At 41.9% G+C, this 27,776-nt stretch overlaps 1 protein-coding gene across 8 annotated transcripts; it reads right to left on the minus strand.

The window, feature by feature from the left end:
- Positions 1-422: 422 nt before the first annotated feature.
- On the minus strand, positions 423-25,554 carry ZC3H7A (zinc finger CCCH-type containing 7A). 8 transcript variants are annotated; one of them, XM_042827672.1, is made up of 23 exons: positions 25,497-25,554; positions 21,185-21,285; positions 20,097-20,136; positions 19,076-19,273; positions 18,330-18,488; positions 17,130-17,210; positions 16,986-17,024; positions 16,175-16,205; positions 15,404-15,684; positions 13,550-13,757; positions 12,513-12,577; positions 12,037-12,229; positions 10,190-10,351; positions 9,007-9,203; positions 8,682-8,779; positions 7,461-7,642; positions 5,467-5,543; positions 4,877-5,010; positions 4,371-4,476; positions 3,774-3,882; positions 3,084-3,217; positions 2,590-2,753; positions 423-1,339 (listed from the first exon to the last, which is right to left on the minus strand). In XM_042827672.1, exons 2-23 carry the CDS (start codon positions 21,250-21,252, stop codon positions 1,150-1,152), a joined length of 2,916 nt encoding a protein of 971 aa, XP_042683606.1. In that variant the 5' UTR covers positions 21,253-21,285; positions 25,497-25,554; the 3' UTR covers positions 423-1,149. The 8 variants fall into 8 exon arrangements, with proteins under 8 accessions (XP_042683606.1, XP_042683608.1, XP_042683604.1 ...); XM_042827674.1 differs by having other exon boundaries at positions 21,185-21,288; positions 25,497-25,551; XM_042827670.1 differs by lacking the exon at positions 25,497-25,554 and adding an exon at positions 25,009-25,106.
- Between the last annotated feature and the right edge of the window lie 2,222 nt (positions 25,555-27,776).

The raw sequence follows: 27,776 nt of genomic DNA on the forward strand, positions 1-27,776 counted from the left end.
GCGCTGCGCTCAGCTCCTGCACGCGGCGGTGCCCGTGCGGCGATCCGGGCTCGCACCGCCGTTCCGAAGAAGGGATTCACGTTTAGTTGCGTCTGGAACGACTTCCAGTATTTTAGAGAGCACGTGCATCGAGCAGCGAAAGCGTAAAGCAGGAGAACAGTTCAGAAAGGCACGCGGTGCAGGCAGGCTGTGGCGCACGAAGTGTTTTTCAGCCCCGCGCGCCCGTCCGCCCCGCCGATCTTCGGCTCCACCACGTACACAGCACGCGGCCAACGTCATTCTTCAAGCTCCTGTAATTGTGCCAAGAAGGGTGACTAAAAGTGCTCGAGAGGAGGGAGAATCAGAAGGGGGGAAAAAAAGGCAAACAAATTGAGCACTTTTTACAAAATCTCGGTCCTAAGAAGTAACACGCAGAAAAGAGCTTTGTGTAAAGTTCTCTTTATTACAGGCAACATTAGTCCATACAATAATACACAATACTGACATACAAGTGTAATCTTTCAAAATCGTCATTTAAACAGCAAAGACCAAGAAACAATTTTAACTACTTCATTTTCAAAAATGAATACGTTTTTCCTCCCACGATCCTTTTTCAGTAAATTATATTGAAACATACAAATAGAGAAAAAATACCCATTCAACATATATTGTAGTTAAATGGTTATTTTGTTTAAAATCTTTAATAAGAAAATCCTTTTTAGCAACCTACATATAGATAAGTAGCAAACTTTGTTTTAAACAAATCTTCTCCATTACAAGATCTGAAGAATATTCATCCATCATTTTCTTAGCCCGTAACACTCTGCTTTGTAATACCTTGATACCGTGAAGTTTTTCAGCTGAAGGACTGACGCTAGGGGGCTTCCTAGACATTACAACCTCTCTCCCCCTTCTATTCCCTAACTTTCTGTCCAACAGGAGGTGAGAAAGCACATAATACTTCAGATTTTTTTCTTCACCGCTCTGCTTCATGACAGCACAGACAGGTCCACTCAATTCCCCTAAATCTACTATATTTTGCTGTTCAGGAGGAACAATATATGCCAATAAAAGCAGAAAACCTGCAGCTTTTCTGTCACATGCTTTTGATTATTGTCAATTGTTCTGGTTTATGCTTCCAGCTGGCAACGTGTATGTGTCATCTCAGTATTAGTCTAAACCTTTAAACAAAAAACTATATTTTCCAAAGTCATTATCACTGGGAGCAATCAGGTGGTCTTTTCTTGCTTTGCTGAGCTTCATTCTTAAAACTTGTCTTCGTTCTTCCCACTCATGGAGCTCAGCATTTCCATGGGCAAATTTACAGTTGTTTCCCTCAGTGCAAGTACCAGCCATATATCTGTTAGGACAGACTTTAATCAGTGTTTCTGTAGCTAATCAGTAGCACTGTGATGGCAACTGTTATATCTAGGTATTTTCCCTGTCATGTTTTTCAGATGCAAGAGATTCTTATGGACATAAAAATAATTGGAAGAATACTTCATTTTTAGTAAGATGAGACTGTTTAGCATTTGATTATACTCTTCTTTCCTAGCTGTCAAGTATTTGTGGAAGAGAAGAGATGACTGTTCTTTGTGACACCTTACCGAGTTATTTAACGCTTGACATCTTTCAATTACTTGAGGTATCAATGTAACTGATAATATGACCTTCACATTTAATTCACTAAGCTGCAGAACAACCAGTTTTAGAAATTCCATTAATTTTGTTTTGCTAACTAAATTTGGTTTTGGAGTATTCAGCATGACTCAGGAATTCATTATGTTCTAGTACTTTTCTGTTAAATGGTGAGCATACCAGTTGATATTCACTTTATATTGCATATCTGAGCTCTGTTACCGTTCTGAACACCAAATTTAGAATACTACTAAAAATGCATTAAACAGGGCACATAAACCAGCATGCAGTGCCTGCACACACCAAGTGACTTGCTTTGTATGCTGTGCAGTTTCTCAAGAGATTTGAAACATTCAAAATCTTTAACACCATATCAAATGGAAAAAGTTTATGAATGAGCAAAATTAACTTTTAACACCAGAATGCAGATTTCAAAGTTTTCAGCCTCCCAGAAAAACTGCAAAAGTGCAAAGAGATGCCAGCAGGCTTACCAAAATCTACTCAGTCAGGTAAACAGGCTGCATTTAAGGATTAAAGGAAGCAGCAAAAAGAACAACCAAAGCTGAAAAAAAACAACAGGCTGTGCCAATAAAATTTCTACCTGCCTTAAAGCTCCGATTACACTGCCCAACTAGAAACTCTTCTTGTGTTCCACGGGTAATGGAAGGCAGATGTCTAAGTAAGCTCACAAACAGTACTTTTTAAGCAAGTTTTTTTCCCTGCTACTCTAAACTTTTGGCCCTTTCTGAAGATCACACAACCATTCACTGGGTTCCACAATGAGGAAGCTTTTCACCCTCCAACTTCTAACAGCACATGTTCAAATACTGTTAATCACTTACCTTCTTGTTGAAAGATACATGCAAGAAAAGAAATATTGGAACACTGTGCTCAAACTTGCAATGGCACTAATTATTTATACCATGAAGTGGAGTTTTTCAGTTTACAACATAAATCTTAGAAAGCACATACCTATCACAAATACTAAAACATCCGGTTGGAAAGCGATACTGCCAGCAGTTCTGATCATCTTCTGTGTGGAAAACCTTCTCTTTATGCTTTTCAGAAGAAATGTGACCCTGCCACTGTTTCTCACTATTACAGTTCTTCCCACACATCCAACAGTGGAAATCCACCTGTTTAACAGCGTGTTTGAAAACAAAGCATTGAGAATTCAATTTTACAAGCACACACATGTTCCTAATCTGTTTTAAATGTTTTCTTTATGTCAGCCTGCAAATTGTTGCTTAGCTTGGATACAGTTACTTAAACAACACCTGAAGTTTATGATTTCCACTGGCTTTAGAGGATCCAAAAGAAGTGCCTCATAGTCTCAGTTAAATTGTGCATTTAGCACAGCTAGCTATGAGATAAGAGAGCAGCAGGAGAGTAAGGACAACAGCACATTACTGACTGGGGAGGAAAAAAGAAAGCACGATCTTACATTTACACCTATGATTACTTACTGTTACTTCAGCATAATCAGTTGGCATGTGAATTTGCTTCCCATTTTCTTTATTTGCCTGAGCAGCTGTATCATCTCCTTTTTCTGGTTTTTGACTTTTTAGCCATATGTCATACAACTGCTCCAAGTCTTGAACTAATGAGAGCAGAAGCTAAAATAAGTAATTAGCAATTAAGGCAAAAGTCTGAGAATACTAGATAAATGACTGAGTTTGCAAGCATAATTCAGTCCCCACCTATTTTAATAAGAAAAAAAGCAGCACATGCTATAGGCAGTTACATGGTTTAGAGATAAGAACCATGAGCAATACGAATCTCTGGCTACTCACCAAGACCTGTTTCTACCTACACAGAGGAAAGCAAAGCATTGCGTATTTCCAACAGACACACAAAGTAAAGATAACTTGGTAATCTGCTCCATGGACCGATATGCTACTTCTAACACTTTAAGAATATAATACTTTGTTATTAAAATACAACTCATCACGTCATGAATATTTAATGCAGCTATTTTTATTTAATACTATTTTTGAATACCCAGCCAGGGCTCATTCAAATAAATTAAGTGCCTTCAAGGCCTACTACAAAAAAAAGGTAGCAAAGGAAAGTTGATTAGTAAGTTATCGAGGAACAAAAAAGAAGAGCAGAGCAGTTAGATTTACAGCACTGCTTTAATTACTTTTTTTACTTACTGCTGTTCTCCTTCATGTATGTCCACATCTCTCTCTCCTCAGGACTGTGAGCAAATGAGCAGTTTCCATCATACTGACATTTCTTGCCTGAAGCAATATGATTGCACAACTAGAATATGAATTAAAAATACATTCGCCATGAATATAAAGTAAAAATGGTGATAGCAGATTTTATTAAAGTTACGTTTTCTCTCGCCTGACAGACATTTACATTACATGAAACATAAAACCATGCCTGCTTTGTAAAATGAACATAGTTTGAAATGCAAACTGTTAATTGCAAGCACCAGGCCTGCTTTTTACCTTCTATCAGATTACCACATCACACAGATGTTTGGAAGATTTCTAAGATAATCACTTAAATAATTAGAATTTAGTTAAAGCATTTTTAAGTGATCAACTTCTGCTGATGAGAGAGGGCTTCAGGAACTGAAAAGGACTAATCTCACAGGTTAAGGCTGAACTCTGGAGAAACACTTGGCATATTTCCACCAGCTCCCCTGGGAATTTCTGCAGAACTGATGAAATCAGGCCAGTTTCTGGTATTTTACAGTTACTCAGTTTTCTTAACGCAAAAGGTTATTTAGGTTACCGTACATCAAACTGCAGAGGCACTTGTTTCTTTGCAGGAAGGGGACGAATGGTCATCCACTTCTTGCGCTCGTTAGACATTACAAGCACCACGCGGCGATCTTTGGTCCACCTAGAGAAAAACAGATGCGTTCAATGAAGAGAAGCAATAGTAACCAATGTGGCTCTGGGCAGCCTGGTCTGGTGGCTGCCAGCCCTGCACACAGCAGGGGGTTGAAAGGCGATGATCACTGCGGTCCTTTTCAAGCCAGGCCATTCTATGGCTCTGGGATAACAAAAGGTACACTACTAGATCAAAGCAGTGCCAGGAAAGACTACAATGAATGTTTACTCATAAAGCCTCCATCCTTCTAGTTGGGATTTAACTGAATTTTTCTAGAAACTCTATTATGCTTCAATGTGCTTTTTAAAATTCCTTGTATGACTTCTTTCCTTGACAAAGTCACAAACTGTTCCAAAAGAGATTTTAAGCCGCTGACAAAAGGCAAAATTTTTGCTGCTGTCTTACTTACGGGTGTCTTGCCTTTGCACTGCAGTATTTTTTGTTTCTGTCTGGCTCATTAACTTGACCATTCCTCCAGCACTGACCACAAACAAACTTCATCTTCAAATTAAGTGATCCATATTTCATTTGGTTCCCAAGGATCTTACGCAAAAACAAGAACAACAACAATGAAAGTTATTGTGTATCTGCAAAGAAATCCACACATAATTATGAATTATGCCCTATGATAAAAGTTCACGACACATGTCCGTAAGCTGTGGTTACACTACATATGAACCCAGAAGCTGCTGATACATCATATTATCACTGTACAGAAGTCCAACATATTGAAAAGATAATTAATTGCCCTGTGGCAGATGCCTTTGAAATGGTACTTAGGTTTTCTGTTTCACCTATGACAAAATAAGCAAAGCAAAAAAGGAATTGTGCTGAAGAAAAGCAGGCGTTTCAAGCATAAGTGCAATATGGAAGGCTACGCTGAAAGTGTGTTTAGGGAGCATGAGAAGTAAGCAATTTCTAAGATACACTACATCATACACAGACCAAAAAAAGAATCAAAGTTGCTACAGCATCAGTTTTAAGGCAAAATGAAAATACCTGTGACCCGTGTGCACTAGCTTCCATGTTCTGCCAGTATTTCTTTGATTCTTGAACAATAGTGTCATGTGAAATACCTTCAAAGGAAAGTTAAAAGCTCATGAGCACTTAAAACTAATCTAAAATTTCAGACATGATCAAATTGCTGTGCTACCCAAGTCCCAAATGTTTATTTACGTATGTACATACACATACATGCGTATTAAGAATCTCACCTCCAAAATATAAATGTAGTACATAACCTTACATTAAAAAGACAATACAAAAGTTTCTAAATTACAGACTGTCCAACTACATAAAGATGCATCTCTGAGTATTTGTGCAAAGTAACTTCTGTAAACATATCCTCTGCCATCTCATTAGAGAGCTTGCATTTTATTACACACCACAAAAAAACACAATACCAACTGGCAGAAACTAGACTGCCTCTGCCCTCTTTAAAGAGCAAGCCCTGCTAATTAAGCTTTGTTTCAGGAAGGCCATTCTTACAGCTGTTTTGGCTAAGGTTCCTATTGGAGCTATACAGTGTTCTCACATACTGTAACAGTTATTACTGCAATTCCACGCAAACAGGGTCTATTATCTATGTTTGGATTTGAGGGTTGGTAAAATGCTTCTTCCCTGAGGTAGGATTTGTTTCCTTCCTACATCTTACGCTCTGAAGAGAAGCCTTGTGCTGAGAGCAGAGAACCAGAATCAGAACAAGATCCAGAGCTCTAACTGACTTGAGGGAAGTATGAGGGCAACACAAACACATCCCTCCAAAAATAAAACACATCCTTCTGTGACAAAACAAGTTTCCTGGAGAACCCAACCCTTACTTCGAAATAGAGATTACAGAGTAAGTATTTGCAGTGCTGGACTTCGTAGGGGCGGCGGCTAAGAACAGAAAATAACTGTTTTATTTTCACACAGAGACCTCTAAATCAGCTCAGGAGAGACAGACTGGAAATCTGCACAGAAACAGTCACCTCTTATCTCTCTCTGACGTCACAGCTGTGTGACATCTTCTGTTATCACACTGGTACAAGAATTGAGATAAACTGAGGAATAAACCACCGGCAGAAAGGGGAAAAAATGCCAGTGACATTGCACTACATGGGGACTGCCAAGCTTCCTTCCTCCTCTGCATCACAATGATCCAGCACTGCTTAAATAAAGTACAGTCATACAGAGCAAAGTAGAACAAACCAGTGACTATGCTGGGCCATAAACCCTTTATTGCCAACAGTTCATTGATTACTTTAAATTTCATAACAAGAAGATTATGAAGGGTTTTAAACTTCTGAACAAGAACAATAAGTACAGAGACATACAGTTCAAAAGACATCAGCTAGAAATAAAGTACTGAAATCTGTTATCTTCAAAGAAGCCAATAAAACCCAGCAAGAACAAAGCAAAACAAAACAGCACTCTAAATATCCCGTGTAAAGAACAACAGAAAAACTGACTAAACATATAGACTACTGAGACAGGATGCCCACCTAGAAGCATTTATTGCCTGGCTTACTACATAGGAATACCAGATCAACACTAAGCTAAACTTAGAATTCTAAGTTTAACTACAAGGAAAACAAGGTTCTTGCATGTGGGGACAGATTGGAACAATGGCATAAATAACATACACCAAGGTTTTGTTTTCTTTTTTCCCCGGTGCTCCATGAAGAAGATATTTGATCAAGATCTTCTAAACTGCGAATGCTTAAAATTAAGAAGAAATCTGGTTTGACTTGGATTTAATAATTACGAGAGACTTCAGATTTCATTTCAAGAAAAAGATGTATCAGATGATAATAAGCCGTTCTGACAGTTTTTATTATTAAAACCTTTCTAACCTTCAATAGCTAGTACACTTATCAACACTTTGTACCCTATTTACACAGCTGTTTCTCTAACGTGCTGCTACGAAAGGTTTCAGCAGACTGGAAGTCAATGCACCTTCCCCAGGTAGGTACTGCAGCAGAACAAAATGAAGAGCATTCTGTTAAACATACCTGTTTCTTTTTGCATTATCCAGACTTTAAGCTCTACCAGACTGTGAGCATAAAAGCATTTATCCTCTCTTAAGCAGCCATAGTGCACCTCGTGTCTGCACAGGTCAAGTTGACACCGAACTTGGAAAGGGCGAATTTTGGAATATTTCACCATAGTTTCTCGCAAAATGTGGACAAGGCACCTATTTAAAGAAGAGTCAGTCTTAGATATGTCTTAACATGACTTAATGTGTGGGGAAAAGATGTAAAATAACTCGCCGTTATCACGGCTTACTCAACTGCCTCTGTAACACTTACTGGAAACAGCGGTTTCCAGAAGGAAGCAGCACCTATTTATTGTTCCTAGTCTGAGTAAAGCAATTACAACTCAGCGCTCCCGCAAAACCAAGAACTTCATCTTCTACACAGCACTACTGAATCCAATCCAACTGGATCATTGGTTTCGAAGCAGCAAAGTGTATCACGTTCACTTTTAAGTATACATTCTATTTTCACACAAGAACTTATTCTTTTTTTAAAGCATCATTAAATAAAGAGTTGATGCGTCCCAGTAAAAGCTTTACTCTTACAGCTGCAGTATTTCCTCAATGTAGGGAAGTGGAGCATGAATAAAGCAATTAAAATGCTCCTACTTCCATTTCTGTCATATAACATTTTAAGTGTATGCAGTATAAAAAATCCACTAATACTGCTACGAAATCTTTTTATCTTTCGAAGAATAATTTAAGGGGCTTCTGTCACATTGCTTTGCATGAATTGAATTATTAAGACCTACGGTCTAATTCAGGTAATTAACTGCAGGTAATTAAGGTAAGCCTGTACTTGACTGACTGGGTTAAAACTCAAGAATAAGCAAATTAGACTGAAGAAAGAAGATATTCATAAAATCCTATGCAAGTTCAGCACCACACAAATAATTAAACCAATGCAGCTCACCAAGCAGACAAGCTGCTAACAAGCTCACAAAGAAGTAGGAGCTAAACACAAAGATGGATACCACTGGTTTTGAATGCATTGATAATGACTCAGCTCTCACAATTCAGTTACACAGGGCAATCCTTGTTCTCAAAGCTTGTCTTAGCCATACTGTCAAAACACTACAGTCAGTTAGCAAGGAAAAAAAATCATCAACAAGGAAGAAATGAAAAATCAATATTCAAGAATGCCCCACAATCTTTGCTTTTAATTTGAAATTCAAAGGCATGGTTATTTCAGACATACTTGTTATCTTCGAAGTCATGCATAGCAGGGTGAGAACAAGAAGATGAATTATCCTTGTTCCTTTTGCTTATTATTCTGGGTTTATGATCAAAACATTTCTGGAATAAAAAAACAAGTAATTATAGAGTATTTGTTTAAATATATTTAAAAGTATACCTCACCTTAAGTATTTTATCATAGACTTCAGCTAGTCTCTACTTCAAAGCCAGTCAGATTATTAGTGCACACACATTTCAAAATTTACAAGTCAGTCACGAGCAAAAGCATTTCTTACAGGATAACTATATTACCTATTTTTATTACATCATTAAAGATAAAGCAGCACCTCACAAAGAAACATAAAGAATCCGTGATGTTCTTGAAGAAGTCGTGACACGGTGAAGTTGATCTTTCCATTCCCTCCAAAAAGAGCTTCTCGACTAAAAGCTCCTTTGCGCTCCAGTGTCCACACGTCTATCTCCTCCTGGCAATAGGCAAACGTGCAGTGCCCTGGATATCGGCATTCCTCTTCAGCAGCAACATCTAAAATGGTAACACTGAATTTGACGCTGCTTTTACATCACTTCTATTGTAAGTCCATCTTAGAACCTTTATCAAGCAACATCTGTTGTGAAGTCTAGCCGATAGGAGCAGCACCCCATCTCACCTCAACTGATTTGTGCATCAGCCTTTCTGAGTTTTAACTTTTCAACATCTCCATCAACTATATTTCTGCATTTTAAGGCAACAATGCTGAGAACAAAGAACCTTTCCTTAAATACAGTCAGATACAGCTCTTAATTAACACACCAGTCATCTTGCTTGCATCATAAGCAGTCCATACTGCAAAAGAATATTTTCTTGCTATTGTTTTTTTGCATATTTAGCACTCGGAATACACTGCATTGAGGGCAACAGTATCCACCAAGACTGCATGACAGTCAGACCAGTTCTTTTGCAAACCTACAGGAAGCTGAAAATGCTGTCCTGCAAGTCCCTCCTAGTCCAGAGCATGTTTTTTATTGACAGAGACTAACTTGTGATTAGCAGGTGTGCACACTGACAGACCTGCTGTAGTCAGAGAGCATGATCTGTCCTCCCTCTCTCCTGCTGGCTTGCCAAAACAGAGACACGTATGCACACCAGAACTTTTGGGGGAATGTCAGAGATCAGAAGGGAACTCCTTCTTTGCCAGTCTCCATTTATCCGTACTGCATCCGTACACAACTCGCAGGAAAAGAAGGAAAAGGGAGATGGCTTAAGGGGATACAGTAAAATGAAGCAAGAATATAAAAATATCCCACTCAAAAGTAAAGTTACTCATGATGAAGAGCAGAAGTACAGCTCATGTTTTCCAAATAATCACATTGTCAAAACACAGCTTCCCTCATGACTGAGAATATACAGAACCCTGTAACTTCCCCATCTCCTCTCACATATAAAATCTCATTCAATACTTCACCGTGATAAACCTAAGAGATATTAGTTCAAGCACAAACATTAGCATTCACCATCTGTAACACACCTACCTTTACATATATAATATGGTCCCACATATTGTGTTTTTGTTGGTCTTGGACGTATTTTTTTCCATGATTTATCTTCAGAATTTTTTATTCTACCAATTAGAATATCCTTCTTACATTTATGTTCTAAATTAGGGTGGTAAGCATAATCCAGTAATTTAGGACCTGCAACAATCACGAAATGGCTTATATTCACATAAACCACAGCAAAGTTTCATAATTCCCAAGCACAGATTGGCACATACACCCAAAAGTGAAGTCCACAAACACAGTGCATGGAATCCTTAATTGCAGCAGCAAGTCTGAAGAACCACAACTCATCAGCAGCCATGTTGAGCAGAACAGAAATAAACTAAATACTTACAAAATGACCAGTTTTGGCAATAACAGCATGGAGGGAGTACTGCATTATAACCTTGTAAGTACTTTGGGACAGCTACAAATCACTACCTTTTGTCAAATTCTAAAGTATATTTTTCCATAACACTATTTTTAAACTTAATTTGCGATTTACAAGAAGTCTACACAGGTGAACTCCAAGGATCAGAAAATGGCTCACTTAACCTTCATTTTTTATTATATTAAAACAGCTACTATGTTCAGACTCAAAAACAATAGGTAAGAAGTACATGTGCCCAAAATACAAATGTCAGTCCCAAAGCTTTGTTGTTTGGGAAGGAAAAGTGTGCCTTTGCTTGCTTATACTTTCGCTTCAGGACAACATTCAAGTGAAGATTATATTACACCTAAAAGAAAGACATCCAGGAGTTAAGTTTGAAGACTAGCAACGCCCAGTGAACTTCACTCTTTGCTACTGAAGGGACTATGAAAACAAGCACGTGGCCCATTTTCCCTGGACAAGTTGATGGAACAGTATAATTTTCGGTTATATAAGCAGGAGATTCTTAAAGGCTTTGACAGAGAAACAAAGAAACAGAAGAAATAGATGTGTTGATATAAAAAAGAGAAGACAGTGAACACACAAAGTATTTCTTTCAATGTTCTACAGCTCCTGTGCCTTTAGCATGTTTCAAATCACTTCATAGGTTTTTCTTGTAAGAATAATTTCAACCTAAAAAAAGTTCTTGAAACTGCAATAGCCATCATCAAAATGCCTCAATACAATTCTCTACAAGATCCATTACTATGGAGTACTTTAATATTGACACCTGTAACTTGAAGCACAATGTCTGTTTTTTAAGATTAGTCTTAATAAAAGCTATTGCTCCTAGAATACAGCTCTTTTTAACAGCAGCAGCTCAGGCCTAAAAGATTAGTTATATTAAAGCCCAGTACAGGTTAGGATCCTTTCAGTCAATACAGTGAAGTTAATTATTACTAAGGTTTGGAAGCCTCATGATTATGATTTAGAATTAGTCTGGAAAAAAAACAATAAAACAGATGGGATGTGAAGGTTACCAGGTACTTTGAACTGCAGTTCAATTCCCCATGGCCAATCAGAGAGGGTATTGCAAGTTTTTTTAGTCTTGAGCAAAGGTGTCATTCTTCACAGTACCCTGGGCATTGGGAGGAAAGTGAATACAGAATGTGAATGTCCTTACATAGCTGACCTACAGCTTGGGGAAAGCATGTGGTGACTGGTGGTGGTTTTAGAAATCAAGAACCTAGTAGGACAACAGATAGAGACAAGAAGAAAGAAGATAAAAAGCTGTTGAAACATTCTACCAGTTCCTTAATAACACAATCATACTACATCTGCTAAGAACAAGTCAGAATTGAACGCTATTTAGAAGCCAAAAGTACTTTTATTTGTTTTATTTCACAGTGTTTTAAGAATATGTTTTTGTTTTGTATTTAAATCAACCCAGTCGGGTCCCAGCGCCCCTTACCTTTTTTAACAAAACATAACTGGCAGGCCTGTCTTAGCTCATGTGTGCCTTCTAGAGGGTTTCTTCCCGCAAGTGCTGAAGATACAGGTATACTAGCAGTTGCACTGCTAAAAACATTCGAGAAGTCATTTCTAGTTTGACCTGAAATTCCCATGTAATTTTCAGACCCAAACAAACTACTAGGGCCATTTATCTGTAGGAAGAAAGTACATTTTACTTGAGTTACTTGAGAAAGTACATTTTACATCTCATTTCATTTCTTCACCAAAAAAAGAAAAAAAAAGAAAAAAAAAGAAAAGCTTATTAAAATTATTATTCAAAGCATTAAAAAAGTTGCATGGAAAAAATCAAGTACAAACTTAAGTACGTGTCATAAAAGTGGATGCAGAGATTTCACATACACTCATTAAGACCTACGTTAAACCCTTGATGTATCAACATCTGAGCTGATGGAAAAGAGAACATTAAATACTTACAAACAATGGAGAGTTATTGCTGCTAAGTGTTGGTGTTCCATCTCTAGAAGCTGAACTTGAAAGGTCTAAAAGAAAAGTTTCAATTACTTCAGTTTCCCCAACACATCCTATTCACAAAATTATAACTCCTGAAAAGCATTAGGCATCAGAGTATCAGAGGTTTGTTTTTTAACAAGCAACACATCTTGCTGTTGTTTGCTACCCAGTTCTGCACCTTTTTTTTTTTTCTTTTTTTTTCCAAATTGTGCAAAATCCCCCTTGTAAACATCTTGGTTGAAAAATAACTAGGTAATCATTGTCAGTACAACCACCTGACTAACAGTAGCAACAGCTCTGCAGACATTTGAGAAGGAACATAAAGAGACTACTAACACTGGATAAAAAAGGTAGCTAGATAAGCAAAACTTATTTATCAAAAATACAGATATGCAAGAGAGATAAGAGGATTCTTCTATCTTTTTATTTTATTTTGTTAATTTGGCTTCATTCTTAAGAGCACATTCTGTAACACTGGTAATTAGAGATAAAATTTATTTCTTCTTTTCTAGTTCTCCACCTATTTCTTTCCATTTCACCACATAATCACCTGCAGCTTGAATACAAACATGTAATGTTGCTATCTTTTCAAACTACAGTTATACCAACCATGCTTTTAGGTCTTTTCATGTTTATTGTCACATCAACAGCAATGGTTTATGCTTTGTTAAAATAGATACATACCCTGAAGCTAACATGGCTCCTACTTAATCCTTGTTCACCCAAAACCAGTAACTTCCACAATAAATGTAAAAGAAACGAAGAGAAGGAGCTTAAAGAAATTATGCAGACCCAAAGTGAACAACAGCTTTCTTTATGAAATCTTGTGTACACCCAACACTGATAATCAGTACAGCTAAAAATGTGAGCACAGACCATATTTTCTGCACATGCTAAGCACTGCTGAGTAGCAGTAAAAATCTGTTAAACAAGGAGTCAGTCTGACTGTCTCCTAGCTCACTCTCACATCATAAGGTTAAATATTAATACTCCTTTTTTACCTCTTTTTGGGTCACTGATTGAAAAGGTGCTTAATGGTGAACAGAAATTTTCCAGTGAAGAAGCCAAAGGCTGTGAAAAGATTTCTGAAAGAGAGGGAGTAGGAACAAATCCTGTACTGACGGGCAACGTCCCCAGCAAAGAAGCAGAGAAGGGCACACTGGGAGCCACACTTCCTGCAGGAATAGGTCCCCTGGCACCTGTAGTTTGCTGTATAAAAAGAAGTTAAAAAGAAAAAAAAAAAAAAAAGAAAAAAAAAAGTTCACACAGGAAAAGAAACCACCTCAATACAATCTGTAACAGCCTTCCTTTCTTCCTTTTAAGAATGTTTTCAATAAGTTTTTGTAAACCTACAGAAAAACAACGACAAATACACTACAGTGCTGTAGAGAACTGCAGAAATCACATCTCAGTGCTTTAATGCAAGGAGTCATCTATAAGTCAAACATTTTAAAGGTTCAGTTAGCTGAACTGAAGAGGAAATTTTGAACTTTTTTTGAGTCAGAAACCTACACAGATTTTTCTAAATAAAGAGACCATAATTCAAACAGTAAGGAGTTAAGAGTTAGCACTGAAATGGAACCTGGGGCAGTACCAAATGACAGCACTGTCTGTGTAAGCCAATTTACCTTCTTCCCTCAAAGGAAAACCACGCATCCTTCCGTACACCTCTGACAGGGACATGACAGAATTTGGGAGCTTCCTTCCCTACATCTCACCTGCTGCCACAAGAAGCTCCCCTCCTTGGCTGGAGGCTGATCAAACTGTCTGCACAGAGTGGGCAATGTCTCGTCCCCAAGTGCATTCAGGTTCTATATTACATGAGGCTTCAATCTACCTCAAAAGATAGCATTTGCCATTACTGTGGCAAGTTTGCTATAATTTAACAATAATTGCAACTGAAATTTCCACAACAGATACAACAAAATGAAATGCATAAAACTTACAGTAAGAAGCCTAAGCATTTTTTATTTTAAGAAATCAGGCTCAAGACAGAACCAGTTCTGCAATCAATCTTTTTTACAGCTGTATCCATAGCTACATGAGAATTAAAAATCACAACTAATTGAAAAATTCAACATGCCACATCCTCATTTAGCAGTGTGATATTAAGGGCTCCAAATGACTGTCACAGACACAGCTCAGAGTCAGTAACCTTGCTATTAAGTTCAGCCCTTGCTGCTCATCAATCAGAACTTTCACTTTGACTGTCAGTTGAGAAGCTCTGCATGCTTTGTATGCTCTAACTCTAGAAAGGCTGTGTGATGAAGAATCACTCAAAAAACCTCAATTTTTCCAGTAATCTCTTCTAACAAATATGCAAAGTTAGCCTCACAGTGGCCTATTTCTGGTTATCTGCCATGCAAGTCTGGACAAAGCTCTGATTGCAGAACTACTGCTTGGTGCACTAGGAGACAGCAGCGCAGGTACTGCTGTCCTGCAAAGTTGTAAGCATGAGCTTGACTTTGCACAGTCCCGGGTGGGCACACCAAACATCCTCAGGTTCACAGAGGCCTCAGTTATAACAATATACACCAGTCAGACTTCAATGGTCTGCTTCGCTTTTCATGGCATTTCCTGGAAGTAATCTCTCTCCCACAGAGGCACTGTTGGTAGCACTGTTTTTCAAAGCAGTCTCCATCTACGAGCAACCTCACTCAAATCTTCTAGCACACAAATCCAATAGGATTTCCCTGGAGCTCTGCCACGTCCTGGTATCTTTACAGCCACATCTGCAAGCCCACACGTCTGAGCGGATCAACCTGACCATACACAACTACAGCTTAATGTAACCATAAAAATTAATTCACAAACAAAACAAGATCTCACTCAAAAGAAAGCAAACAAAGTTTTACCATTATGCTTTCATCTGGATCAGGCACAGAATCAAGTAACTCATCAAGTTCTTCACCAATAATTATATCTCCATCTCCACAATCCAAACATGCTTCTGGCATAGAGAAAGAAACACTTCCTCCGTTTGCCAACGTTGCAGAAGGCAAAGAAGCTTTTTCCACTTGAAGAGACATAACAGAAGATAAAGATGATATGGGTACTGATGCCACTTTAGACAATTCAGAAACAAAGGCTGATGAAGAAGCAGAAGAAACCGTATCTTGCTTCTGGTCAGATAAATCTGGAACAGAAAGACAGGAATGAGTGGAACTTTTATTCAGAAGTGTAAAAACGCCTCCCCTAACCTTTAGCCTGATGGTGTCAGGAGAGAGAGAATAGAGAAACTTGAATTGTAAAGCAAAACTACATTAAATATCTTCCAACTCATATGTACCCGTCTCTCTGTGCTCATATACTGCTCAAACTTAAAAAGACAAGAAAAGTTACAGGCTTGATATGCTCCTGAACCTCTGGCACGTTCTCCCCTCCTTATTCTTTCAAGTTTAACAGGCCAGTGAAACAATTATATTAATAGCAGTTCAGTCCTATCATGATGAGGACTGGCTCAGCACTTGAATGTGTAGTTTCACAGATAAAGATATCAGACTTTTGACACAGATCTTTCAAATGACAAGTTAAATTTTCTTTAAAAATTTTTCATAACAAATACAACTAGAGATATTACGTATCTAGTTTCCTAGTATTAGTATTCTAACATACACAAGACTCACCTAACTCAATATCTTCTACAGAAGAAGAATTCTGCAAGTGAGAAAAAACAACTCCTCTCAGTACTTTGCACAAGAGTCTTTAATATTTTTCAAACATATATACTTACAGGCAGAGAATGTAAGCCCTCAAAATTAGGTTTAATACAACTTCTAAGTTATGAAGTCCAGTGGATTTAAGGGTGAAATAATTTTTAAGATAACGCATCCCACTGCAGACTGAAATACAATTGCTGTACCACTCAAAACCTGTAACTAACCGACAAATAAAAGAGCAGTGAGCCGTTCCGGTGTTTTCCTCGTTCTATCCCAAGTCCTCCTTTACAGCTAAATTGCCTGTTTCATCTGAAAAAGTCTTTAAGATAAAGGAGAACTCTTCCTTGGTGCTACTCAGACACATTAGCTGTAGGAAGACAAACACCCATTTAGCTACTAATGAAGGTCAAATTTTGGCAAACGTAAATCTGAAGGCATTTCACCTCAGCATTCTTCACTTTCATTACTCTCCATGATATAAAATAAAAAAACACATTAGCTACATCCTTGCCTCAAGATGTTAAAAGTAAATATATTCACTGCACTAGATTTAAAGTTCCAGCTCATATTCATTCTACAGAGATAACCTGAATGATAATCTCACCTCATCTCAGTCTGCAATAAGTACATTGCAAAGCTGGATACAGAAAACAACAGAACCCTGAAGTCCAAAATAAAACGTCAAGTGCAAATGTTCACTTAATCATGGTGAAATGATGAAAGAGTTATTCCCTGCAGTTTAAAGTCAGCTTATGCTTAACAACGTGTCAAAGCTCACCTGAGTTGATATATCACTAGAAACAGAATTCGAGGGCGGCTGCAATGAAAAGACACCTTCATTAGCTACAAAACTGATATCAAGGGAAAAACTCAACATCTTTGTTAAAACTGTAACAATTTGTGAGTTAAAACCAAATCTTACCTTTGCTCTTACATATGCTTTCCTTATTTTTAATCCTAATTTTTGAGCTAGTTCTTGAGTAAGCTTAATCACACTTTCATCCTGAAAGGAATAAAATATCATAACGTACATGGATTACCATCTAGTGAAAGACAACTTTTTACATCTCAAATACTCTTTGTTCTGCAAGATCTCTACGTGCAGGATGTCTCTCAATGCACACTATACTCTCACAACCATGGGATTACAAGCTGCACTCAGAAAAATGCAGATCCTCAAGCAACATAATTTTAAGGTCTGGGAAAAAAAAAAAAAAAGCCAGAAAACAGACAGTATCCTGCTCTACTGCTTCTCTGAATAAAAAACATAGATTTTCCACAACTAGAGCAGTTCAGAGAAGATGTGGGGTGTGTACACACACACACACACACACACACACGTTTACACTATTTATGAGGTAGAGAAAGGAAAAAAAAAAACAAAACACCTCAGTATTTCGCCCTGTTATCTATCCATTTTAAAAGAAGATTCCATCAGCATGCTCATTCAAACAGGAATGCATTTCTGAGGCGAACCCCTCAATCATCCTCACACTCTGCATTTTAGTCTACAGTATGAGCAGGCTCAGAGTGCCAAATTAGACTTGCTTTAGATGAAACAGAAGTGCTGCTGGAGCACACCTGCTGTGCTCCAAAACAAAATAAAAAAGCATGGAAATCAGACTGTCAGCAGCCTCACTGCAGCCTGCAGATCCTGTTCTGCTACAGCACCCACTGCCTGCTGACACAGACGTAGCCTACAACTATGGGTCTCATTGAGCACGGCTGAGAACTACATTACTAAATGCTTGGAGAGCAAACATGCCACAATCACATGCACAAATACTAAACTTTATAATTACAGGTGCTTTTTCTCTTTAGAATACACTTCTGTCTAGAGAATCTTAAACAACAGTTAATTCAATGGTTCTATTGTTTATTGCAGCAGCTTATGGCGCTTGATCCATACAGGAATGTATTTCTTTAGGTGATCTCATTGCCTCTGCTGAGATCTGCTATCAGTCTTCACATTCAAAGTAAGCAGTAAGAACGGGAATAAAAAAAAACAATGCACCAAAACCTGCATTTAAAACAAACAAAAAAGTAATGCTCTTGATGTAAGTGCATATTTTCTGCATTAATTCTGTAGAAATAGCTACAAACAAATGCATCATTTGCCTACCTGTGGCACAGCAAGAGAACATTTTGCTACAGCATCATAAGCTGTCTTATACCTTCCCAGCTCGTTCAGTGCTTTTGCTTTCCGATAGAGTGCTCTAAAATTATTTTCATTTAACCTTAATGCTATCTCACAGTCTTCTAAAACCTTTTCATGCAGTCCCTGCGAGGGAGAGAAAAGAAAATAAGAACTAATCAGAATAATTTTTATAGTTGGAATGTAGAATTTGAGCTGTATTAGACACAGGTACTGAAACACTATGAAACATCCACCAAGGCCCCTGTACACCACACATATGAACTGCCCTAAGCCACTGACCTATGCAACTAAAAAGTTGGCTATCACTCATATAGAATCCAGTAAGAGGGATGAAGACAATTTAATTCTTTCTCAGAGCCATGTTATTGCACAGAGAAAGTGGCAGACTCAGGAGCAGTCAGCAACAGAAACAGATTAAACTACTCTTCTATCAACTTCCTGGCATGACTGTTCTGGAGGTTGGTGGCCTGCCCTGTGGTCCCTGGGGTCCCTTCCAACCCAAACCATTCCACGATTCTGCAGTTCTGGCTCTTCTGCTATTTATCTAGTATTGGTAACTACAAACATCCAGGTGACCACGCTTGTGAAAAGATGAAACAAAGCAATACCAACAAATCAACACCAACAGCTTTTCACTGCTAAACTTTCCATGCCATCACAGTGTTAGTAGGTGATTCTCAAGGAGTGATACTGTTTCAATAGAAGCTTACCATATTTGAAAAACATGCTATCCTGTTTACATGTAGCTTCTCTAAAATATCATCAGACACATGGATTTCTTCAGAATTAGCATAATCTGCTATGTTTATAGCTTCTGAATAGTGATTCAGCGAGCCCCTCCAATCACCTTCTCGATACACATCATTCCCTTCATTAAAAAGATTTCTAACAAGTTCTCGTATAAATAGCTGTAATAAAGAAAAACACTCATGAACAACAGTATTTGTTGTGTATCTTCCATATTTCCAAATACATATTTAAACAAACAGAAAAATGTATACTTGTAAATAAATGGAACAGAAATGATTTTTTTTTGTCTACAGTAGAGTTTTCTTTCCCAAGACACTCCCAAATACTCAGCATCACAACATATGCAGATGGAGCAGGCGGAAGGACTTGCAGTCATTGCTTTGTGTGTGGAACTTATCCAAGGCGTATGTATCTGTGCTCCCCGCACTGGTAGCAAACAGCAGCCACAGCAGCTGGCAAGCCAGCAGCACACAAAGGCTGCTTCCGCAAAGCAAAAGATTTTTCCAATGTAAAATGTGAACATTAACAATTTGAAGTAACGCATTCTTGAGTCCAGTGATACAATTTACTGTTGAATAAAAATACTAGAAGGATGTGTGAAAACGTAAGTCCCAAAATTATACTAAATAGTAACACATAGCATAACCAAAATCTGTTACAAGAATGTGCGACTCAAGTCCTTTATCTCACTTTGCTGCACTACCTTAAACTTCACCACATACAGCATGACATTTTATCCAATGAATGCCCAAATTCATCCCTAACACCAGCAGAGCTCATCTGAGCTGCTGAGCAACCTTCAGCTGTCCAAATATCTGAATACCTGTAGCACAGTTTATGTAGCTTCTATGCTGAGACATTTTAAAATTACCATTCATACTGTATTATTCCTTAAATAATGATTGAAAGCAAGAATAAACATACCAAAAAAAATTAAAAAAAGAAGAAACACTTCTGGAAATGCAAAAGTAATTTTATTACCTCATATTGTTCTTGTGTCCCTGGGTAGGGCAAAGTAGATCTAGAAAAAGAAATTACAAGATGCACTTATGGAACACACGGCTCACCAGACAGTCACAGCAGACAACACTGGCTCTTACTTAGAAGCAGCCTTGCTTGCTGCAGCAGGCTAAACCCAGCTGTGTTCTTCAGCCTGTACTGAACAAGGCAGGAGTGCTGCTGAGCAGATTTAATTAAACAACAGTGTTTTGCTATTACTAATGAATCATTTTCATTTAAAGCTACATAGCCAGTCTCAGCTCTCCTCTTCAAAATGTATTACAATTTTGAATGCTGAGTTTAAAAACTCGGTGCTGTTTGTTTAAAAACAATTTCCTTTTTCTTCTCCAGCATGTAGGAACAGTTTCTGTATGACAACCACCACCTTTCTATAAGCACTATAAAGTGACAAATTACCTGTCAAAAGAACACACCAATGTTAATTAAGTCATACACATAACACTGAAGGGTTTTTAAGAGTTCTTTCACGTGACACCTAACAGATTTTCTCTGGCAGAAAACAGAGGCATTTACCTCCCTTCTTTCAGGAAGAAAACCAGAAACTCCCTCCCTTCCCTTTCAGGTTAACCAAGAACCTGGTTCTAAATCAGTTTTAAAAGCGCAGGTTTTTTTTTCAATGCCTTACGTGAACAGTGAAGGAATGTGAAACTTCAGAATCTGCTTAAGTTAGTCAGGATCTTCTAGGGGAGACCTTGGCACTGATCCAAGCACAAATTAACTGCTAAGAGGCTTTTTCAAGTTAAACTTGAGCTCCAGAGAGCAGAAACACCCAGGCAGCAGCGCACAAAGCCAGCAGTCAGCAACAGCCCGTCTCAGGTGTGAGGGCCATAAGAGGAAGGGGGATTTCCGGGCACCCAAAAGGTCAGAGCCGGTTTTTCCCAAAGGCTGAAGAGGAATACCCACCCACCCCATCTGCTCTGTTTGGGAATGAAGCAGGGACTCTGGGAAGAACTAAGGGCCCTCTGACAGTACTAAATTATAGGGACTTCCTCAGAGCCGTCCGTACCCACAGACACGTACACCCACAAGAAAAGAACGTAGCACCATACTCTATAAACTGAAGTCCTTTCTTAATGTCCTGTTGTCTAGTGCTTCTTTCTTCCGACGCATTGGACATGTTATCCTGAACATCCACGTTTCGGATACACACCTCCTCAAAAAGGAAAGCAGACAGTGCAGTTAGCAGTGCTGGCCGCAGCAGCCGATGCCCGCAGCCCCACTGCTCCGCACCTCCCAGCCCATTTCTGCTGCCTGCCGCCCTGCACCACAGCAGCAGGGCTGAAGCGAGCCGCTCGCGCCGCATGCGCACGTTACTGCTCAACCAAGCTGAGCCTCAGAGCTTCCACGGGCTGCTGTAACAGCTCTGTACTTCATTTATTTCAGTATTCAGTAGAAATTACCTCAAAAGCCCAGTGTATTTATTAATAAAAAGACAAGGTGATTAGAAAACTACCGTTAGAGCCACCTCCTGAGTCTCTCGCTGCCGGCTGAGCACTGAAGGGTGCCTGGAAGCAGGAGCCCAATCCTGCCTGGGCAGACCTGCAGACATCACAGCTGGCAGAGACCACCTGCTGCATCTGTAAAAACGAATGGCTTTCATTCCACATCGCCATCCGAACATTTAAGCATCATCTCACTAGTTTGAATTGGTGATTTTTTTTCATGTCATTCATTTAATGGACTTACAATCACTTAAATTACATAGGCAGAATAGATGTGTGTAACACCCAAGAGAAAGCTGCCTGCAGCACAGTTCTGCTGCTGCCTATGGCTGCACCTCGCTGCAACGGAAGAACTGACTTCATTTTAACCAAAAGATCAGCAAGACAAACGTCCTATTCTGAAAACCCTAAGACTCTGAATAAAAAATAATGACCTTGAGAGATGTATTTTTTGGAAGAAAACTAGTTTAAGTAGGAATTTATTTCACAGCAACAATGGAAAATGAAAAGAATGAAAACAAAATGAAACACTTCTCACTGAATTGAACACATTGCCAACTGAGCAGAAAACTGCTGGATCAGATCCTTCCGTTCTCTAACTGACTTGGAACAACGTCTGCAAACACTTCTCAGCAGCCTCCAACAAGCGTACTCCCAGTTAGTGCTGTTCTACATGTACCTTAGTGCAGCACAAAGAACTGCCTCATTTTCCTAGAGTCACCAAGCAGAGGAAGGGAAGCCCCCAAAGCCTGCATCTCCCAGCCCCTCCATGGCCCCCAAGCTGCAGCAGCACTGAGCAACAGGACATGGGGATCCCCAGCAGCAGCACTGAGCATCGGCTGCAGGGCTCCCAGCAGCAGCACTGTGATGGGCTGTTCTGGCAGCACGTCTTCACGCAGGAATAACGCTCAGTAATCCACTCCCACAGCAGCAAATAACCAAATTCTTTCCTGTAACTGCTTTTCACGTGATTTTATGCATCCCCTTTTCTTCTGCAAGTTATTACTACACAGAGAGATTCTGGTACATACACAAAAGACTTAATATCAGAGAAACATTAAAGATATGCTATTGTTGGTGAAAAGAAATGTAATGTAAACGCCAAAAAGGAAATCCATCATCACCCCAATATGTTTTGTTCACTCCTTCACATTCAGGATTCTAATGAGGCTGGTAAGAAGTTCTCACACAAACCCAATCCAGCAGCAGTCTGGGCACTCACCGCCGTCAGAAACGCGGCAGCAAAATGAAATGCACTTCAGCCCCTGCACAACAACCCATCAGCAGTACCTGCCCATGAGGTCTGTGCCAACACTAAGATCGGCTTTGCTCTGCTAATTGTAAGCAATCTCAGCACTCCACCAACTCAGGTGACACGAGTCCGGTGTCGTAACAACTGCCTTTATCTATCACCTCTGGCAAAAGCAACTCACACGTTGACTCTGGAGGATGTGCAGATCCGGCTCCTGTAGCAATAATGCTGATGGAACTGTTACAAACTGGCACCACAGGGAAGAGAACAGCGAAGTGATGAACATACGCGAGCAGCGTCATTTACTATTCAAAGCACTTTTCTATTCTTCTCTACGTACTCATTTTCATCCATAAGACATTCAGGCAGAAGTTATCCTTCCTTAACATACAGTCATTTTGCCCCACTATTTGATGATTTTGCAGAAGATTTATAGCTGTCTCAGACACCACCTCCACCAGCATCTCTCCCATCCACCTCCTGTTTAGACCATCTTGTGCAACCAGAACCATGTTGGACTCAGTGACATACAAAGCAAGTAAATAACAGGATCCTGACTTTTAGTTACTCAATTTCAGAGTTCACAAAAATCACCTATTTAGCAATAGATTTTCTCCCTCATCTGAGCAGACAGAATTTAAAACAAATGTGGATGTGTACATATACATATACAAGTTAAAATATTGTTTGTATTACTATAAAAGCAAAGCCTACACTCTCGCTTTACTCTGTACAATTCAGTGAAAAGAACAACCTAAAGCAAAGGAAAAAGTATAGGATGCTAAATACAGAGCAAAAACAGATAACTCATCAGTAACTAAGGCTATAGGCAAACACACTGTTGCATTACAAGTCATTTTTCTACAACTGCTGCTGTATGACCAATTCAAAATCTGTTTAATAAATCTGACACAGCAGGAAAAGCTGCTGAAATCAAACAAGTTGAAGATCAATTTATACCACTTTACCCTCACCACAGGCTTCAATTCAATCACATCTCACAAAAGCAGAAGCAAAGGGAAAATTCACTGCTGACAGCCAGCATCACCTCTTCTGACAGACACCAGCCAGCCAGACCAACAGCAGGCAGGAAGGACAGCGAGTTTGCACCAGCTCTGGCAGACAGAAAAACCTACACTTCTCTCTTACACAAAGCTGCTTACACCTCTTGCTGGTTACCTGCTTTCCTTCCAGCACAGGGCAAAACTGCTCTTGTTTCTACACTTTGTCAGTTCTGAGGCATTCAAGCCAAGCTGTAAAAGACATCACAATACATAGGATGCACCTGGGATAATTTTTTAGGCAAAGGGGATTTGAACACAACAGATGCTGGGCCATCCTGCAAAGCAAAATGGATCTTTGGAATGTTAATTAACCAATTCACACAGAACACACAGAGAAAGTTTTGATTCAGTCTTTCTGCAGATGGAACCCAGGTGCTGGGGTTCTGAAAAGGATAAGCATGCTGTAAAACCTCGAGCCCAGCAATCACCACTATTAGGTCTCAGGTGGCACTTTTCAAAGACTCTTGAGCGGTTCAACAGTGGCAGCAAAGCACGTGAACACACATCCTGAAGACCAGCACGGTTCTGCTGCTGTCAGAGCCGAGGTGCCCTCGTGGAGCACCCACCTGCAGCTCACCCGCGGGTGCCCCTGCTGAGAGCTGAAGTCTGCAGGGTAAGGAGCAGGGCAGGGCCGAGCCTGACCTGTGCAGTGCAGAGAGCTCACTGGGAGGCGCAGAGAGAACAGAGGAAAAACACGCAACGTTATTTGGGGACAAGAGCTGCTAGCGCAGGGAGTTCGCGACCTTCAGCTGACCAAAGGCCCCGACACGGCTCCGTAATGACCGCAGCGATCACAGACGCCCACTGTAGCCCGGCCCCCAGCGCCGCACATCCACCAGCAGCGCTCCGTGTCCACCGAGCACCACGGATGCGTCCATACGGACGCGGCTCTCCGAGAGCTGGACGCGCACCATCCCGCCACGCATCACCGAGTTCACTCGCTGGGTCACAGGAATCCTAAACCGACCCTCCGTACGGCACGGAGCACACGGAAACGCCCTGTGCCTCTCTGGCGGGCGGAGAGCCGCGCGAACGGCCCGAGCGGAGCCGCCCCGGGACGGAGCGCACGGAAAGGAACGACGGCGAGCCTTCGGTCCGCTCGGCCAGAAACGAACCATGCCTGCGTCCCGGCGCCTTAAAACTTCGCTCGGCGCAGCGAAGTTGTCAAAGCCTGTCCGCGGGAGGGAAAACGCGCACAGCCGGGCCGAGTCGGCAGCGCCGACGCGAACGGCGCCCGCCCGCAGCGCCTCCCGCCGGGCCGGGGGCTCCCGCAGCCGCCTTTGTTCGCGCCGAGCGGCGGCTCCGCCATCTCCAACAGCGGAACCGGCCGGCGCCGCCCAACGCGGCAGGGGAGGGGAGGGCCGGGCCGCTCCGCCGGGAGGGGCGGGACCGGGGACGCGGCGGGGCGCGGCGCCCACCGGGGCCCGGGAGCGGGTGACGACAGCGCCCGCGGCGCGGAGAGGGGCGGGAGCGCTCCAGCCGCGCCGTAATGGGCCGCGAGAGGAAGAGGAGGAGGAGGAAGAAGAGGAGGATGAGGAGAGGCCCCACACCCGAGCCACCCCCCCGCTGAGCACGAGCGGCCCGTCCCGCCGCGCGGCCCTACCTGCTGCTCGGGCCCGCGGGAGCGCAGCGCCGCGGAAGGCGGAGCCGGGCGGCCTGGCGCGCGGCGGCGACGACAGCGACGACGACGACCACGACGGCGGCGCCTCCTCCGCTCCGCCCCCGATGCCGCTGCCGCGCGCGCCCCCTGCTGATGGGAGGCCGCAAACACGGCCCAGAGGACAGCGGGATGCGATTGGCCGGAGCGCCGGCACCGCGAGCTTTTTCATTGGCTCAGCATTCTTGTTTTGGAAACCTGCACTTTTGATTGGTGGCGGTGGGGAAAGCTTTTGGTACTGATTGGTTGAACGCTTTGCAGCCTCCCACCGCCTTCTGCTCCCGGCTGTCGGCGCGGCACGTGAGCCTCTGCGTGTTCCGGGCTGCGCGGACACTCCCGCGCCGCGGGCGGGACATGACAGCTGCCGCTGCCCGCAATAGGAGCCCTGGGCGGGGCAACGCAGGGGCTTTTAAGCCTCCCCTCAGTTCTCCCGGAAGCAGCCTGACGTAAGAAGACGACCCGCAGCAGCCATCGCGCCGAGCGACGTCATCAATCCGCTGCGGCGCGAGGGAAACGTCATTGCGTGAGGGACAGCGAGCCGCGGTCTGTTCTGCGCATGCTCACCTCCGCGCGGGGCTACCGCGCATGCGCCATGAGCTGAGCGGGCGGCAAGCCGGAACTGTGTTGTGGGGCCGGGTCGGGGTGGTGCCTGCCGAGGCGGCCTGTCAGGTCACCGGTTTTCTCCCTTTTTGGGCACCGGGATGGCCCGGCGGCGTGTACGTTGCTCGTCCGGGACGGGCGCGAAGTCCAGGACTCGTTGCGTGTTCTTCCCGTTCGTGCCGGAGCCCGACAGAACTTTCTTAAGAAACCTTTCCTGCGTAACGTGAGCGGGCGGGAGGCCGCGCTGCGCTGCCGGCATCCACGGCCAGAGCGGGAGAGGCGACGGCTGGACAGCGAGCCGTCGGTTCGGTACGCGTCTGTGGAGAGGAGCTTCGGGAAAGACCCGCGAGCGCGGACGCGAAGCCAGGGCGGTGATTTCGCCGCCGGGGCTGCAGGAAGGCGGGAGGAGAAACGGGCGGAGCGTTTGCGGCGCTGCGCGGTGAGGTCCGCCCGTCCCGCGCCGAGCTGTTGGCGCGCTGGGCGCTGTAGCACAGCGGGCGCTGCGGCGTCTCGTCCCGAGCGGCACGGCCGCGCTCGGCGTTTCCTGGCTCTCAGCCCCGCGCTGCTGCCCGGATCCCGGCGCTCACCGCCACCACAGCTCGCTGCGAGCCGCGGCGCCGGGCGCTCCGAGTGGCACGGCGTGAAGTTAAAGCCAGAGGAACGTGAGAATAACCGGGCTGTCAGAGCCGCAGGGAACGAAGCCGGTGTGCTAGAAAGACATTGCCGAACGAACCACTCGATTTGTTCACGGGCCGTCCTGTAAAGCAGCCAAGCCACAGCTGGACCTGTTAGTGCTGCTGCCAGCGTGCTTGGGAATGAATGTAGCAATGCACTGTAAATGTCCAACAAAAATACACTCTTTGTGGAAATAATACGTTTAGCTTTTATATAAATTAGGTTGGAAGTGGTAATGCAATTATCTTCCTTCATTTGCTTGAATTATTTACATGACTCAGTAGCTAACTGCTCTGAGAGCAGACTAGTAGTCACACCTCAACTACAGTCACGAGCCAACAGGTGATCATTGCTCCTGTTACAGAAACTGATCACGTTTCATTTATAATATTTATGGCAGCCTACATAAGCTGATTATTTCTGACAGATTCAATTGCTGTGGAATTATACTGAGGTGAGAAACGGAACTTGATTAGTGTGGCTTGTGAGAGAGATTAAAGTGCCCTTTTCAGGGAACTTGGAAACACCTCTGGTGCCCCTTTCTTGTGGGTGCACAAATTCTCTGGGTGTGTGGTGAAACAAATTGACACACAGGCAAAACAGTGGCTGCGTTTCAATTGAAGAACTCCCTGATCTGGTTCACCTCACAGTCATGCAAACAGTTGACAACAAAGACATGCACTTGGAACAGCGTCCTGAAATTGTCACCGCTCCACTGGAACAGACATCCAAAAAGAATGTGCAAGAGAGAAGGAGAGTTAGCAGCTTGTGCTGCAGAAATGGCAGTATCTGGGGCTGTGATGGAAACAACAGAAACCATGTAGCACTTCACTAGGCACCTTGTAAAAATCAATCTAAACGTTGTCTTACTCAGGTTCCTTACTTGTGGTAGCCTGGGATGGCACTGAACTTGTCAGAACACCTGTGGAACGGGAGAAAGATCTGCTGAAG

The sequence above is a fragment of the Centrocercus urophasianus genome, unplaced genomic scaffold, assembly GCF_019232065.1.
Source record: "Centrocercus urophasianus isolate 14NV4802_14NV808 unplaced genomic scaffold, USGS_Curo_1.0 seq_29, whole genome shotgun sequence".
In the NCBI taxonomy this organism is placed as follows: domain Eukaryota; kingdom Metazoa; phylum Chordata; class Aves; order Galliformes; family Phasianidae; genus Centrocercus; species Centrocercus urophasianus.